The 17,691-nt window shown below is 44.9% G+C and overlaps 1 protein-coding gene across 1 annotated transcript; it reads left to right on the top strand.

The window, feature by feature from the left end:
* The first annotated feature begins 222 nt into the window (after nt 1–222).
* SLC25A5 (solute carrier family 25 member 5) lies at nt 223–3,032 on the top strand. The gene is made up of 4 exons (XM_075323836.1): nt 223–403; nt 1,443–1,929; nt 2,008–2,148; nt 2,425–3,032. The coding sequence occupies exons 1-4, from the start codon at nt 293–295 to the stop codon at nt 2,580–2,582; spliced, it is 897 nt and encodes a 298-aa protein (XP_075179951.1). The 5' UTR covers nt 223–292; the 3' UTR covers nt 2,583–3,032.
* The last annotated feature ends 14,659 nt before the right edge of the window (nt 3,033–17,691 follow it).

Consider the following 17,691-nt stretch of genomic DNA (forward strand, 5'->3'; position numbering starts at 1 on the left):
GTCGTCACCTAGCAACTCGCTCCCTCCCCCCACGTCACGGCTCCCCCCCCCCGCTCCGTCCTGCGCTGGCGGCCCCTCCCCCGCTCTCCTCCCAGCCGTGCGCCGCACACTCCAATCCCCGCTCTGCTCTTCGTTCCCCCTCCTGCTCTGACCAATCAGCAGCGGCGGAGCGCGATCCCCCGCCCCCACCAGAGCATTGCGCGCTATATAAGCCGGCCATTTCAGCGGCATCCTCCCCAGCCCTCGGAAGCTCAGCACTTAGAGCCACTCGCCGCGCCATCCAGCGATCACCATGACCGACGCAGCCATCTCCTTCGCCAAGGACTTCTTGGCCGGCGGTGTGGCCGCTGCCATCTCTAAGACTGCTGTAGCGCCCATTGAGAGAGTCAAGCTTCTGCTGCAAGTAAGGAAGTGGCGGGGTGCGCGCCGGTCATTCTCCCGGGAGCTGTGCCGGCGGAAGCTGCTGGCCGGCCCTGAGCTCCGCACTGCCGGGGTGATGGGGGTTATGGGCCTCGCGGATGAAGGGGGCATTGATTCTGGAGCTTGTGACTGCGCAGATTATGTGATCACAGTGCGCCACTTCCGCTGTGACCAAGGTCGCAGCAAGGAGATCGGTAATCGCCGCGGATCAGCAGTAATCCTGTGCGCCTCACTGCTGTGCGCCCTGCAGGCCGGCGATGCGGCTCCCTGCTGGGCTGGAGGCCGGGGAAGGCCGCGCTCCCGGCCTACTAATCACTGTCCTTCCAGATGGAGGTTGTGTAACGACTTCCCGGGATTCTCCTGGCCCCGCCCCTTCTGTACCACGTGTCTGCTGCCGGCACAATGAGTGACGTCAGCAGTGAGGCGCGCGGGCTCTCTCCGGACACTTCCGATCTCCAGTCACTGCCCCGGTGCTTCACTGCCGCACCGCTCCGGCCACCACCTGCTGGGAAATATGTACACCCTTCTCAGGCATCGGGAACCTACCTGCAGAGGGCGTGTTCACTCTAAGGCTGCACCCATGGGTCCTACACTGAGCTCAAAATGCAGGCTTTTGAGTTTTTTGGGGGTTTTTTTGCACCAAAACCTATCCAACTCGTGAAATGTAGGCCTTGGGCCTTCCTACTGCGCCCTCTACTGCAATAGGGCAAGGTTAGAGGGATTGTCCACCTCTGGGTATGCTTTCACTTGTTTAAATGCATGCGATTAAGGCTTTCTTTGTAGAACTGACTCATTCAGAGCCTCATCCCAAAAAATCAAGCTCACTAATTCTGTTAACTCATTCTGTAGCCAATCATTATAGTAGAATGACTGGTACAAAAGACTCTAGCAATTTAACAATGCATTCATTCATGTATAGTCCCCAAAGATGGACAAACCAAATACTCCAAGCTCAAGTGTATGTTCTGGAAATATGTAGTTAATGGTGAAGGATCTTCCTGACTTGAGCTTTTGTCTTCTAGGTCCAACATGCCAGCAAACAGATCACCGCTGACAAGCAATACAAAGGAATCATGGACTGCGTTGTCCGTATCCCCAAGGAACAAGGCTTCGTGTCCTTCTGGCGTGGTAACCTTGCCAATGTGATCAGATATTTCCCAACCCAGGCCCTCAACTTTGCTTTCAAAGACAAGTACAAGAAGATCTTCCTTGATGGTGTTGACAAGAGGACCCAGTTCTGGCGTTACTTTGCTGGAAACCTGGCGTCTGGCGGTGCTGCCGGTGCCACCTCTCTGTGCTTCGTCTACCCACTTGACTTTGCCAGAACCCGTCTAGCTGCCGATGTTGGCAAAGCTGGTGCTGATAGAGAATTCAATGGTCTTGGTGACTGCTTGGTTAAGATCTTCAGATCCGATGGGCTTAAAGGCTTGTACCAGGGCTTCAATGTGTCCGTCCAGGGCATCATCATTTACAGAGCTGCCTACTTTGGCATCTATGACACAGCTAAAGGTGAGGTGTAACCCAGAGGGTTTAGAAGGTGACACTGCTAGTGACTAGCCACTAAACATCTCGCCTTTCTTCCTTCAGGTATGCTTCCAGATCCTAAGAACACACACATCGTCGTCAGCTGGATGATTGCCCAGACGGTAACAGCAGTGGCCGGTTTCGTCTCCTACCCATTCGACACAGTCCGTCGTCGTATGATGATGCAGTCTGGAAGGAAAGGAGGTAAGGGCATTCTGTTATCCTAGTTGGGGACCTCCTTCTGATTTGATATTTGGGAGGCCGGGTCATATGGGTGTCTTCATGATCTGTGTCTGGACTGACCGCAGGTCTCCTCCCCTGAACTTCCAGCCTAAAGGCCAGGTCAGGACCCCCACCCCCCATGTCAGTCTGGGCATCTGAAAACTGCTTGTCAGTAAAGGGTTAATACTTTGTTGGATGCTGCCTTAGTTTTACCAGTTAAATTTGCAGATTAGTAACCTTGCTTTTTTTTCCTTGCAGCTGAAATCATGTACACGGGCACAATGGACTGCTGGAGGAAGATCGCACGTGACGAAGGATCAAAGGCTTTCTTCAAGGGTGCATGGTCCAATGTGCTGAGAGGAATGGGTGGCGCTTTTGTGCTAGTCTTGTACGATGAGCTGAAGAAATACATCTAATCGTGTCCTGACGTCTGTGACCTGGCATGCTGTAAAATGTAACATACCCTGAGCGTTCATGGACTTTCTATTTTTTTTTTTTTTGTCAAACACACACCTTTTATTTATAAATTGTAACTGGTTATCTTACTGGTTAATGTTTGGGAACCAATTTGATCTCACCAGCTTTCCATATTAACATAAATCATTCCCTTATGCCCATTACTGCCAGTGGAGCCTGCAGCAAACGATCTGTTGTGCGCCTATGGCAGTAGATGGGATGACCTGATGGGACTCAATGCTCCTTTATTTTTTATTTCAGTCATTCATGTTTTTAAGTAACTTAGGTTGGAGGAAATAAAAAATACGGAACAACTTGTTGTGTGTTTAATAGCTAGCTATTGTTGAGCAGAGATCCAAATACAGAGCCATTTTTTTTTGCCTAGGGTTAATAAAAATGGAAAATTCAAAGCTGTGTATTTCTGGACTTCCATTGTAATCTCTATGATCTGGGTTGGCCTTTAGGTATAACAATTTACATCAGCCAGTCTGCTCTTCAGTCAAAGTCTGGTTTGTGAATGTGCATTTTGGGATCTGTAAAATTGCCCAATCATAAAGTGAAAATCCTTATGCTGATTTCACACACCTGGCTTTTCCCCGGTTTGGCAGATGCGGTGCATGCCAGTACAGTGTATACAATGGCAGTGCAACAAGCGCCGGTCACATGCTGTCATGTGACTGGAGTATATGACCTGGAAGTTGTTGCGCTGACATTGTACTGTATCATACTGTACTTGTGTGCGCCGCATCCGCCAAACCGGCGAAAAGCCAATGTGTGAAACTAGCCTTATAGATCCTTAACACGAAGTCCCAGGAATTTCGAGCTCCATAGGGTTCCAATGGTAGAAATGTTAAATGACCCCTCTGGGACTTCTAGTGTTAAAGGGACTCATCAGCACAGGATGACTTAACACAAAGTACAGGTGCTCTGCATCATGGTGGCCCAATCATTTTAAATTTTACCTTCCCACCTGCTGGCTTTCCCTCAATCTCCCATCTTCTGTGACTGAAAGCTCTGACCTTATAAAAGAAGGAAGGAGAGAGAACCGGCAGGTGGGAAGGTGTGTGTATATAAATTATCCCCACCATGATGCATGAGTGCCTGAACTTGGTGTGATTAGATCCTGGGATGCAGCCATTGTGGACATCTTCATGAATACTTGGGTATTGGGGTCTGAATATAACCTTAAGGCTGTGTGCACACCTGGGGTCTGCTGGATATTTTTTTTTTTTTTGCAAATAACATTTTATACCAGCTGAAGCTGATATTTCCAAAATCTCAAGCATATGCATTTTGGTTTCTTTACTGATGAGCTCAGTTTGAAATCTGCATCATGTAAATTCTGTTTTTTTTGGGGGTTTTTTTTGGCAACAATTTCACCCATAGAAAAGTGTTCTCCAAGTAAAAAGAACTCTATTTTAGCGATACACAAGCATTTTGGCTGCAGAAATGTGAGCCTGACTTGTTGAACCTGTCACTGAGCTTTTATATACAGCATATTAGAATGCTATATATACAAGAGCCCAGGCCGCTGTGTAGAATGTAAAAATCACTTTATAATACTTAAACGGTTGCTGCAGTGGAGTTGGGTAATATGGGTGTCTTCTTTCTCCAGCGCCGGCACCTTCTCTTTCGGCTATCTTTGTTGTCATGAAGCCTATGTGCATGATGTGTCCTAAGTCATACACACTCGCCTGGCTAGCGCAGGCGCACTACAATACTTTGATCTGCCCTGCTCAGGACCTCAATGCTGGTGAGTGTGGATGACGTAGGATGAGTTATGCACCCCGGACTCAGAAGGATAACTAAAAGGCGCTGAGAACTAATACGCCCATATGACCCAACTCCACCGCAGCGACAGTTTAGGTGAGTATTATAAAGCTATTTTTTACGTTCTACGCAGCGGCCTGGGCTCTTATATACAGCATTCCAGAATACTGCATATAAGAGCCTAGTGGTGGTGGCTGCAGCTTACCTTTTTGACAGGTTCCCTTTTTAAAGGGTTGTTCCTCCATTGTCCTTTATACTATAGCCCCAGTCTTGGGAAAACTGCAGAGGGATTTACAGGTTGGGAATGCTCCAACTCAAAGTAGCTTGTTCTCACACTCACTGCTATTAATACACGGATTACAGAAACCGCAACTCTGGCAGCCATGAATGCTGTCACCAATATGTTCTAGATCACATGAACAAGCTGTCATCCAAAGTGTTGTGGACTAAATGTGCACGGATGCTGAATCATGTAAGGGTTATCATATATTTTCACAAGCTATTCAGAAAGGAGTCCGTGCACCCTTAGTTAACAGTTTATACCAGTAGCATGGTGCTCCCACAATCCCTGCATCATGAGCTCTGCCATGCTACCAGGGCAGCTGCTTTTGATGCCCTGCTATAATATAGTGCCGAGCTCTGCCTAGTAGATTGGCTACTGCAGAAGTGGTTGGTAACCTAGGCAACAAGCAGTAGCAATAGAATGAAGAATCACTATGTGCATGAAAAAATCCCTGTGTGCACTTACTATTTATCTAAAATGAGATGACCCTATTAATCACACTAATTAATCTGAATGTTGACCTCTATATTTTTTTGGGCTTCTGTAGAAGTGGTAAATACCGATCACATAACTATGACTTGTTTATGTATCCTCAATGCTGTAAGTTTATCTAGGGTGACTAGTGATGGAAACTGGAGCCGGTATGTGGCTTGTTAACAAGCTGCAAATATTAGGCTTGTAATAACTGTCCTGGATCTTCAGACAGGGATACATGTCAGTTGTGAATGCCAGGCATTCTTATGTAAGACCCTAATGGCAACTATGATCGGACCCCGCCAGCAGATGGATGTGTCCGTCAGCGCTCAAACCCCTCATCGGAAGACTACACTGCAATCCAAGAAAATACATGCAAAGTAATGTGTGGCCTGAAACTAGCCTGCGGGCTGCAATATTGGGATTTTTCATAAGCCCATTTTTTTTTAAACTTTTTTGAAAAAAAATGAACAAAGCCCAATGCCTGACATTTGGGCTGAGATTGTATGCAGGTTTTTTTCTTGTATGCAAAGTAAGGACCAGAGTTAATCTGTTCTAGGTCTGTCCTCCCATTTTTACCATTTGTGTCATTTTTGAGAAAATAAATGATAAAGCTGTATTTTTTTTTTCTTTTCAGACAAATTAATTTCACAGATTGGACCAAATTTGTCGTATTTGTGGATGTGTAAACAGGTTCATTTACTAAAATGTGAGCATTAGTGATGAGCAAGCACAACTATGCCTGGGTGCTCGGTACTCGTAAGAGCAATCGAACACTCGGATGCGTGTGACTCAAGCACACAAGTATAATGGAAGTCAATGGGGGACTCGGAACTGTTTTCCAAAAGATTTCCCCATTGACTACCATTATATGTAGATATTTGAATTGCAGCAAACCAAGCATCCACCTTCTTATTACGAGCACCCGAGCATGGTAGTGCCCGCTCATCACTAGTGAACATGTGAATCTCAGACTTGTGAATGAGACCTTAAGGCTATGTGCGCTTCAAATCACTGCAGAAACACTGCATAATGGATGCAGTGTTTCTGCAGAAAAAAAGCCGATTTCATGCGCTCTGGATGCAGTCTCTCCCATAGACAGAGCGGGGGCTGCATCCAAAGCGCACGGAATAAGTGACATGTTGCTTTTTAGAATGCAGCGATTTGGAACTCTCAAACGCAACGTGCGCATGGATTATACACAATCTTCATAGATTGTGCTGGGGACGCAGGTCGCATGCATTTACGCTGTGGTGCAATACGCAGCGTAAATGCATGAAATTCGGCAACGTGCGCACACAGCCTAAGGCTGTGTGCCCTTGATCAGTGTTTGCAGCGTTTTAGACGCTCCGTGTTTTCGCTGCATCAAAAACACTGCGTTATACAGTACAAGCATAGTAGATGGGATTTCTAGAAATCCCATGCCCACTGTGCTTGTTTTCTCTGCATCAAACACTGACCTGCGGTGCATCTTTTAAGCCGCAGCATGTCAATTCTTTGCTGCGGATTCCCATGCGTCCTCCGTAGAGAGAACACAATGGGGAGACCGCAGTGCACCGAACCCTGATCATTGACTTGCAGCCCCGCAGGTCAGGACCTGCTGTGTCCAGGATACAATGAGTCGTGGGCACATACCCTAAGGTTGTGTTTACACGTTATGTTTTTATCTAGTTTTTTATGCATTTTTAAGTGCAGATTTATCATTAAACCTGAAGAGAATCCTGATGCCAGCCTCATCAATGAGAATGATGCAGTCTCATACACACGAGTGTTTTCTCCTTGCAGATTTGGTGCAGAAATAAATCTACAGCACGTCGATTCTTTCAGCATTTTTGCTGCACATTTTACCCATTCTAATGAACAGGAAACATCTGCTCCAAAAACACACATTTTTGCTGCCAAGACATACATGAATGGTGCAGATGTGCATCAATTACTAAATGTGTGCACATAACCTTGGATGACCTCTTAGGCTACTTTCACACGCGTTATTTACCATTTGGCTTAATCTGCCCTTTTGGAAAACAGCAGAATCCATTAACGGATTTCGCTGTTTCCCATAGACTTGTATGGATGACGGATTGTGCCAAAAGTACCTGTGTTGCTTCCACTGGCCGACGCTGCGTTGCTTCCTCCGGGCGGAAGCAACGCAGCATGTGACGTTTTTTGAGCGGCGGAATCCTTTATTTTTCACTGCGCATGCTCATTTTTTTTTTTTTTTTTTTTTTAATCACAGAAACTTTATTTTGTCTCTTGGCGGCCGAACGTTCAGCTGAGCGCCCGGCAGCCGGCTTTTGAGAGCGATCAGCTGAGCGGCCGGCTATTGAGAGCAATCAGCTGAGCGCCCGGCTATTGAGAGCGATCAGCTGAGCGGCCGGCTATTGAGAGCGATCAGCTGAGCGCCCGGCGGCCGGCTTTTGAGAGCGATTAGCTGAGCGGCCGGCTATTGAGAGCGATCAGCTGAACGGCCGGCTATTGAGAGCGATCAGCTGGGCGGCCGGCTTTTGAGAGCGATCAGCTGAGCGGCCGGCTATTGAGAGCGATCAGCTGAACGGCCGGCTATTGAGAGCGATCAGCTGAGCGGCCGGCTATTGAGAGCGATCAGCTGAGCGCCTGGCGGCCGGCTTTTGAGAGCGATCAGCTGATTGCCCGGCAGCCGGGTATTGAGAGCGCTCAGCTGATCGTTTACAATAGTCTGCTGCCGGTAAAAAAAGGACAAAAAAAAAAACCGCAATGCAACTGATGAAGTTCAACGCAAGTGTGAAACTAGCCTTACCGAGTGGCTCCCCTATTTGCCTGGCTGGGTCTACAAGGGGACCTGCAGGTGTCCCAGATTTGTAGTAAAACTGTGTTAGCTAAGAGGCCATGCAAAAAAGTTATAGGTTGATCACTGATAACTGCTAATTGTTTAGCAAATTGCATTGCTGTGAGCTCAGGTCTGATGGCCACACAACAGTTCCTCTGCCTAATATTTTAAAGCTTTTGATGGGTTAATACCTTTTTACATATTTCGGGGTCGAGTAGTGACAACACAAGGTACTAATACTTCTAGAATAGACTATATGGAGAATACTCATAGACACGAGTGTATATCATCCCTGAAGTGGATGAGATGAGCTTCCATCTTTCTTACGTGACTATTGCCCAAATGTAAAGAAGCCTAGTTTATATCGGGAGGTCACATAATGCCTGAGGCTAATAGAATTGTAAAATACGCATCTCCCTTAGTAAATGGTATATGTAAGTGATAAGTGAGCGTTAATAAGGATATGCTAATAAACTGGGTTTAGCGAAGACACTCTACAGATTGAGGACACCAGGTCAATGCTCGGAAAGTGGAACTTGCTGAGGCCTGGGCTTCTGTCACTTCCAGGCCTGCACCTTGCAGACTGCACAGAGTAGGATATGACCTCTGTGAAGCACACAGGCTCCATTCAGGGCGAGGCTCCTTCTTATTGGCTATGAAGGTAGCAGCCCAGGAAGTAAGACGTCGCCCGTTAACTCTTCAGTGCCAGGCAATCCTTCAGGAAATCTCTGCAGCGTTCGCCACATGACCCAGTGCTGCAGTCAGATCAGCTGCACATACCGTCAGCTCCTTTTTCCACGTGGAGTAGATTTTATGTACAGAGAGATAACGCCTCAAAGATGTGGATCACACAAGAAAATGTAAAATAAGCTTGTTAGGTAGCAGAATGTAATTACTGTAAGGTCTCCGATAAGTAAAGAGCTGTCTTTCTACATAGGTATTATCAGCGGAATTCTGAATTATAGACTCATGGTCCCACTAGATGCACAGGCTACAGGGTCAGGCGGAAGTTTAATGGAGCCTACAGTGTATGTAGGAAAATAATAGTTTGATTGTTTAGTGCACAAAGTAGACAGTGATAAGAATAGTTATAAATCGAATATATAAAGCTCAGTGTATGTGTGTGTGTCCGCTAAAGGAATCTGCACCATCGCATTTACAATCACAACATTTTGCACAGACGCCTCATGTGACTCAGGGAGTGTCATAGACTATAATATGAGGGGAAAAGTTAACCGCGTGCTTTACAGTTATTCGCCAAAAAAACTTGCTTACATTAAAGTCCATGAAGCTGGGAATGGATCTGTTATTGTAGACTCCTATTATGGATAGAGAGAGAGACACACAGAAAGACCCACACACAGAAAGAAACACACAGAAAGACCCTCACACACAGAGACAAACACAGAGATAGAGACACATAAAGAGACACACAGAAACAGACACATACAGAGACACACAGAAAGAGACACACAGAAAGAGACAAACAGAAAGACCCACACACAGAAAGAGACACACACACAGAAAGACCCTCACACACAGAAAGAGACACAGATAGAGACACATAAAGAGACACAGAGAAACAGACATACAGATACAGAGACAAACACACAGAAAGAGACACAGAGAAACAGACACATAAAGAGACCCACACACACAAAGAGACAGACAGAAAGACACATACACAGAAGGAGACACACACACAGAAACTGTTTGGATATTTGAGGTAATATATTGGCTATTTTGACAGCTACACTAGATATTTATGAGGTGGCCTATAGCAACCAATCACAGGTCTAGTTCTATTTTGTTCCAGGTCAAGGAGCTCTGATTGGTTGTTGTAGGCAATGAAGGACATTCTTAGTATAGGGCATCTTAAGTGTGCGTTCATATGATTTCGGTGGTGACGCTTAGCCAATGCAGTTATAGAGGCTGATGTAAGTCACATAACCTTACCTATATACTAATAGTGTTGGGTTTTATATACTGTCAATTACTGACAATAATGCCCCATACGAAAAGAAAATTGATTGAACGATTGTTGTCAGACAGTAAGAGAAAAGCTGTACGGCTCACTGGTGCTGTTCAATATATGATATGAAATGCCTCTATTACTTTACTGTTTTTTAAGGCCCTGTGCGCACTAGAAAATTGAATTTTCTTAAGAAAATTCCGGACCCTCTGAAAGATTACCGCACCAAACCACATGAGGTTTTACCGTGATTTGCCGCGGTTTTGCCGTGGTTTTTCCACGGGTTGTTTTTGACCATTGTCGATGGAAAAAAACGCAGGTACCTGCGGAAAAGAAGTGACATGCAATTCTTTGTGCTGCAGAAAACATGCAGCAAAACCTGTTGGTGAAAAAAACCGTAGTGTGCGCACACCATTTTTTTTTTACCATAGGTTTTGCTGGGGAATGTCTGCAGAAAGGTTCTGAACATGTTCTGCAGCAAAACCGCGGTAAAAACTGCAGCGTGCGCACAGGGCCTTAGTTTTAATAACATTTCTGTCTGTTTAGTTTGTGACTTTTATGTGCAAAATAATGTTTTAACACATTTTATTTTGTTGTAGTTAAGAATAGTTAGTTACTATCCCAGGCAACGCCGGGTAATACAGCTAGTTATTATATACTCTCCGCATACATCCTGCACTTATATTTATAAATGAGCCCTATATGGAATAGAGATCATCAGCGAGTCCTTTCCTGTATGTAAAATACAGTATCGCTGGTACGATTTCTCATGAATGTCACAATCTCAGGGTGTGTGCCTAGTGTCTTAAGAAGGTAGCTGTAAGGCTTGACACGTCCACGTCACACATGGTCATGTGCCAAAGTGCAGCCCTATTCATGCCCACTTTATTCTGCAACATTCATAAGAATCGCCGACACAGCAAATAATGACGTGTAAATGCAGAAGTAAAAAATCACTCGGGAGTGTCTTCTCCTGACATGCAAGGTCACACTAATAGTCAGAGGGCTAATGTCTACAATAAGTCCACTTTGTAGTGTCCGTGTCCTTATTGCTGCTGCTTTCTTGCTATATCTGGATTGAATAGACCTGTTCTACAAGCCGCCTCCGGCCGGGGGCAGGTTTGAACCAGATAGCAGTATACAGGAGCTACTGCCCTTCATGAGAGGTTTGAGGACATCTTGTTTGGAAGACACGTCCCAGAATACTACATGTAAATGAGCTTCTGGGGCAGGTTTAGGGTTTTTTTTTCTGCTTGACAAGTTTAGACTTTGAAAAGTACATTTCGACGTGTTTCCAAATTCCTAGAGCAGTGCAGAATCTTAATAATCCCTGTAGTTGTACATGACGTGTATTACACAATGTCACAAACCGAAAGTGCGTTCTGCTGGAGCATACTTCCACAACGTTGTGTATTCCTGTTCCCATGGTGGAGGCGGCCATTTGTGAAATGGAAATAAGAATTAAGTTTATCGATGTGCCTGATTCTCAAAAGGTTCATAGTCTGCTTCTCAGTAATATTGTTTCAACCCACAAAACCTTATCAGTAAGTCATAAACGTTCATGGTGGACCACCCACTTGCAACATTACCAAAGTGAACATTCCTTTCCTACCTTGAATAACCTCTTCCTAAAACATGGTGGGTTGAAACAATCTGTTGTGCACCAAGTGTCACCACACGATACTCCCAACTATGGGGTGGCATGGTGGCTCAGTGGTTAGCATTGTTGCTTTGCAGCACTGGGGTCCTGAGATTAGATCCCAACGAGGACTACGGGTGTCGCAGCAGTGACGTTATGGGTTCATTCTGAAACCCTGTGTCTGCGACTAACCTGAGTGTTGTCGCGCGGCTCACTTCTGTCACTCTGGTGATTTGCTGTCATAGCTGGAGTCCTCCACCGGTGACCACAAATCAGGTCGTGACTGAAGTAAGCCGCAGGTAGAGGACTCACCGCGGGCACACACAGCGGGCAGTCATGCTCTATGGCTACTAGATATGATTGTCAGCTGTAGCAGTGCTGGAAGCGCTGTGGGACCCCGTGTGGATTACTCTGGACCTGCAGGGGTGTTATTGGGTTTAATAAAGTGGTGAAAGAGATGCTTTTTGTCTTTTATTTCAAATAAAGTATTTTTGGGGTGTTTGTGTCTATTTATTATCACTTACAGATTAATGATAGGGGGTTTCTCATAGACGCCTGCCATCAGTAATCTAGGACTAAGTGGCAGCTGTCGGCTGCTATTAACTCCTTATTACCTCGATTGCCACCATACCAGGGCAACGGGAAGAGTCGGGTCCAGTGCCAAAATTGGCACATCTAATGAATGCGCCACTTCTGGGGCGGCTGCGGACTGCTATTGTTATCCTGGAAAGGGCTTCATAACCATGGCCCTTACCACCCTAATAATATCAGACACCAGTTGTCTGCTGCACCTTGGCTGGCTTTAGAAAAATGGGGGGGACCCCACGTCTTTTTTTTATTTTTTTTAAATCAAATATTTAAAAAAATATATACAGTATGTGGGATACTCTAAATATTTCATAACCAGTCAAGGTAAAGCAGACAGCTGAGGGCTGTAGTTGTTGTTCCTGTGCTGGATATGAAAAACGCGGGGGACCCCACGTCATTTTTTTTACCTAAAAATAATTAAAAAAACAGCTGGACAAGCCGGCTATCCCTCCAGCTATCGAGCTATTCTGTACTATTCTATTTCTTTCTATCTATTCTATATGTTCTTTCTATCTATTCTATATGTTCTTCCTATCTGTTCTTTCTATTTTTCTACCTATTAATTATCCTATCTTTTTTGTTTCTCCTTTAAAAAACACATTAACAAAAACACGGCAAAAAAACGCATGAAAATGCAGCAAAACGCATGCGTTTTTCCGACCAGAGGTGTGTTTTTCTGCAAGAGGTGCATTTTTTGCTGGAGATACAAAACTGCAGTGTTGCAGTGTGCGCACATAGCCTTAAAGTCACAAATTGTGTAAAATGTTTACGGTATACACCAAGATCACCAAAGCAATTTTTTTAGACAAATTTATTAACTTTTACACTATAAAATGCTTAAAGTTTTAGTGAAAATCTATATCAGCTCATAGGAGGGGAAGATTTAATTTTCAAACTTTAGGACTGTCCAAAAAGTGCATGCGCCTTTTAAAAAAATTGGCACAATTTTGGCACAATCCAACAATCTTTTTTTGTTTTTAGAACAGCATATAAAATACCGGACTTAATAAATCTGCCCCAATGTCGGAGTGAAAATAGAGCCCCTAAAGAAAGTCTGTTTTACAATTTGTTTGTGGGATTTTCATGTGAAAACTCAGGCTGACAGGTATGTGGTTACCTATGAACGTGACTCCGGCTTCCAAGGACGCAGCTTTATTGACACATCGGCAGTCGTGACTCTGGGAGTTAACTCAGAAGTGCTGCAACCTTTGAGCGCGGAGCTACTACTCACCACGTAAGGAATTTCTCATTATCACAAATATTTATTAAGCGTCATTTTAATTACCAAATCTAACTCAGAAAATACTTCAAAAATCAAAACCATAATGTGATCAGTTTTGATATGAAATGCAAAAAAGAGGAACCTGTGCTCAAAAAAAAAACAACCCCATATGATTTTAGAAAGGGCTACAATTTTCTAAGCCAAGGGCATCCTTCCAGTCTAAATGACACAGCGGGTATTGCTCTTAAAAAAAGCCATGGAGATAAAAAAAAGGAACTGCTTAAATGAATCACAAACTGACCATCTAGTTTATTCCTATGGAGTGCAAGTGCAAAAAGAAAATATAATTTAAGTCTATGGGTTACATGAAAGATCAAAAGGGAGATAAATGCAACAAAGGAAGACATTTAAACAACAATACGGGTCACATCACGTCCTGGATCCCGCTCAGCATTCTGTCACAGTCTTCCATCTGAGTAACCAAAAAATGCCCCTTTTCTGGTATCAAGACAAAAGTTCCCATTGTGCTGATAAGCAGGGAACTGGACCCTGTGTGAACTCAGCCGGAGGCCTCAGTTCCACTTGCGTTTTGTAGGGGCAAGTGCAATCCGATAAAACATTGGACTGCACTCGCACTAGTGCAAAACTATGGGACAGTGTCCATCTGCAATTGACTTCTCATGCCATGTCGGCATGAGAAATGATTCGCAGCATGCTGCATTTGGCAGCGAGTCTGAGCTCACACTCCCCCATACAAGTCTATGGCTGCATGTGAAATATCACACAGCACTCGCATGTCATCCGACCACAGTGCGATATACGCAGAGACAGGCCACAGAGAAGAGAGAGAAAGTGCTCCCTCCCTCTCTCCTCTGCAGCTGTAATCCAATTGCAAGATCGGATCACAGTTGCATGACCCTCGGCTCACACTCGCTTCAGAGGGTCACTAGCATATGGCTTCTGATGCTCTCGCACCGGAAAATATGCGAAAGTGGAACCAAGGCCTGAGTCTTAAGGGGGCTTTACACGCTGCGATATCGTTAATGAATTATCGTCGGGGTCACGGTGTTTGGGACGCACATCCGGCGTCATTAATGATATCTCAGTGTGTGACAAGTACGAGCGACCTTAAACGATCGCAAAAGAGGTCAAAATCGTTTGCCGCGGAGAGGTCGTCCTGAAACTAAAAATCGTTCTCTGCTTATTAGCGATGTTGTTCCTCATTCCTTTCGGCAGCACACATCGCTGTGTGTGACACCGCAGGAGCGACAAACATCTCCTTACCTGCCTCCACCGGCAATGCGGAAGGAAGGAGGTGGGCGGGATGTTACGTCCCGCTCATCTCCGCCCCTCCGCTTCTATTGGACGCCTGCCGTGTGACGTCGCTATGACGCCGCACGAACCGCCCCCTTAGAAAGGAGGCTAATCGCCGGCCAGAGCGACGTCGCAGGGCAGGTAAGTGCGTGTGATGGGGGTAAGCGAGGTTGTGCGGCACGGGCAGCAATTTGCCCATGTCGCACAACTGACGGGGGCGGGTACGATCACTTGCGATCTCACTAGCGAGATCGCAGCGTGTAAAGTACCCTTTAGGCCAGAGCCAAACTTGCGAGTGACTTGTGCGAGTCTCGCATTGGCTCACCCGACACAGCCGCATGCTCTCCGGACAGAAGCAGGTCAGCTGCATGTGTTAGAGCAGCAGGCCGTGCTAGGTGATGTGATGCGACACTTGCGCGAGTCACTTTCAAGTGTGACTCAGGCGTTAAGTGGAACCTGTCACCAGATTTCGCTTCTATAAGCTGTGGCCACCATCAGTAAGCTCTTATATACAGCATTCTAGAATACTCTATATAAGAGCCCAGACCGCTCTGTATAACATCAAGAGGAGGTGCCAGACCCGAGAGCAGCAACACCCATCGGATTGGACCGCCCCCCCCTAGGTGATTATAATAAATGTCTTTTTTATGTTATACAGAGTGGTCTGGGCACTTATATACATTGGTCTAGAATGCTGTGTATAAGAGCCCACTGGTGGTGGCCGCAGGTTATCGTTGACAAATCTGGTGACAGGTTCCCTTTAAAGTACAGAATTCACTTTTATGGGCTGTGAAGTTTCCAATAAAAGATGCTAAAGTAGTAAACGAGAAGAAAATTGCAGTGGAGAGTAATACAAATGCCAAAAATATTATAACAGTAAAAAAACTTCTACTGTTGGTTCCATAACTGATAAGAGTGACTTTGAGACGGCAAAGCTATAAAAGAGAATCTGTCACCAGGTTTACGACGCCCCATCTGAGAGCTGCGCTGTAAGGACAGAGACCCTCCCTGACTCTGTGGCTATGTTCACATCAAGTGCTGTCAGTGGGAAAATACTGACAACACTCGGACCAAGGTTGCTCAATTCGGCTGTTCAGATTACTGTTTTTTCACACAGACCAACTGTCCATGTGAAAATAATTTCAGATGAGATTCATTTCTGTATGCAAGGTGTCGATTCGTATTGAATTGATGATGCCCTACAATTTTTTAATTCACTTTTTTTCTCTTCTCTATCTCGTTCCGTTTTCGAGATAAAAATGCTAACTCCGTTGTTTTCCACCAGATGGCGCTATAGGTGGTTTCATTGCGTAGCGCATGGCTACTTTACTATACCTAGACACCACTTGCATGCCTATAGCTGCCGCCGTTCTCAAGTTAATGGCAGTGGACAGGATATAGGTGGACACACTATAAGAGCTCACTGGTGGTGGCCGCAGATTATAAGGGAAAAACCTGGTGACAGGTTCTCTTTAAATAACAATAAATTAGTCTGAGTCTAAGTTAGGAAACAACCTTACTAGTGATATTCGAGAAGCCACACTTAATTTATTATGTAACCAGATGTAGCGGCTGCATTTCTACATTTCTCAATGTGATTGTATATATTTCTTCACTTTCAAGGTCATTCCCAGGCTCCCACAATTCATCATAAACTACAAGTCTTTGGAAGTGAAAGTAAGAATTTACAATAGTTATCACGCCCCACTATAGACTATAAAGGATATCTTGTGATTCATGGTGACAGGGGTTTCTGGGATTTGTAGTCCCACCGGTGCCTAAGAACCACAAGGTTCTTGAATGAGTCTTACAGCACCACCTGAAGGTTGGGACTGTACAAGAAGGTCATGCACAACCAGCTGTCCGGGCTGCAGCAAGCTGTTCCAGGCTGTCGCAACCTGTACTTTAACCCTTGGAAGGCCACAGAGTTCTCACCGGGTGTTAACATTCCTTCTCAGAATTTGCTTTAGAAGTGTGAACTCATAGCAGCAGTCAGAGAAGATGGCCACGCTCTACACAATGCTCCTCAAGCGTTTGGCAGATCATGAAACAAACGTTGTAATCATTCACTATATTGTCACAAAAGGCAAATATTATACATGTTCTGAGAGGCATTGACCAGTGTGATGGCCTATATCACATTTATACCACACATTATTCACACGCCAATATTTACGTTGCACAAAATACACAATTGTTAAGCTGTTTGAATTTACCAGGTTTTTTTTCTGAGCGGTAATTGAAAGCAGCCATGCATGTTACACTAATTGGTAACAATAAAAGCCTTGCATTGACGATTATTGTTACGTGTAGGTTACTACAACACTCATTTCTTTTGAGAAATACTTTAAGACATAAGCCAAGAGTTTTCTCACAGGTCATAAAACTCTAAAGTCACCTATAGTATAAGGGTGCTCCTCTGTAAGAATGACTGAAGACTGCTGATGATCACTTGTTGGTTCCAAATACCCATGGTGGCACAATATTCTTGGTGGTTGCAGGTCATACTTGGTACAAACACCTAAAAGCTGAAGAAAATACATTTTCACTCTCTTTTAAGCAGTCCTCTACCAGAACTGGAGGACAGTGCTACACTCCACAAGTTCACCTAAAGTGGCAGCAGGCCATCCATCTTAAAGTAATGCAGTGGATTCTTAGGGATGATATCTTATGCCACAGTCTGCCCAACCTGGGTGTTTCTTGTGAGGTCGTAACAACTACTTTGTATAAAAAAAAAATTGTAGTATGTATTTCTAGTATGTGATATGTTTGTCTAGTATGTCTGTGGGTCCTTCAGACCAATATGTCACGATCTTTCATGAAAATTACTACCAAGTATCCTCAGCTATGAGCATAAAAACTTATATGCCAAATGCAAACTTGTCCAAATGCAAAACCCAAGTATCATCCCATATCACAAGTCTGAATTCACTCAGATCCCACGTCATCCCAGCTACAGCAGCTCTCAGAGATTAGTTCTCACACAACAGTCCCCCACAGC

The sequence above is a fragment of the Anomaloglossus baeobatrachus genome, chromosome 9, assembly GCF_048569485.1.
Source record: "Anomaloglossus baeobatrachus isolate aAnoBae1 chromosome 9, aAnoBae1.hap1, whole genome shotgun sequence".
Classification (NCBI taxonomy): domain Eukaryota; kingdom Metazoa; phylum Chordata; class Amphibia; order Anura; family Aromobatidae; genus Anomaloglossus; species Anomaloglossus baeobatrachus.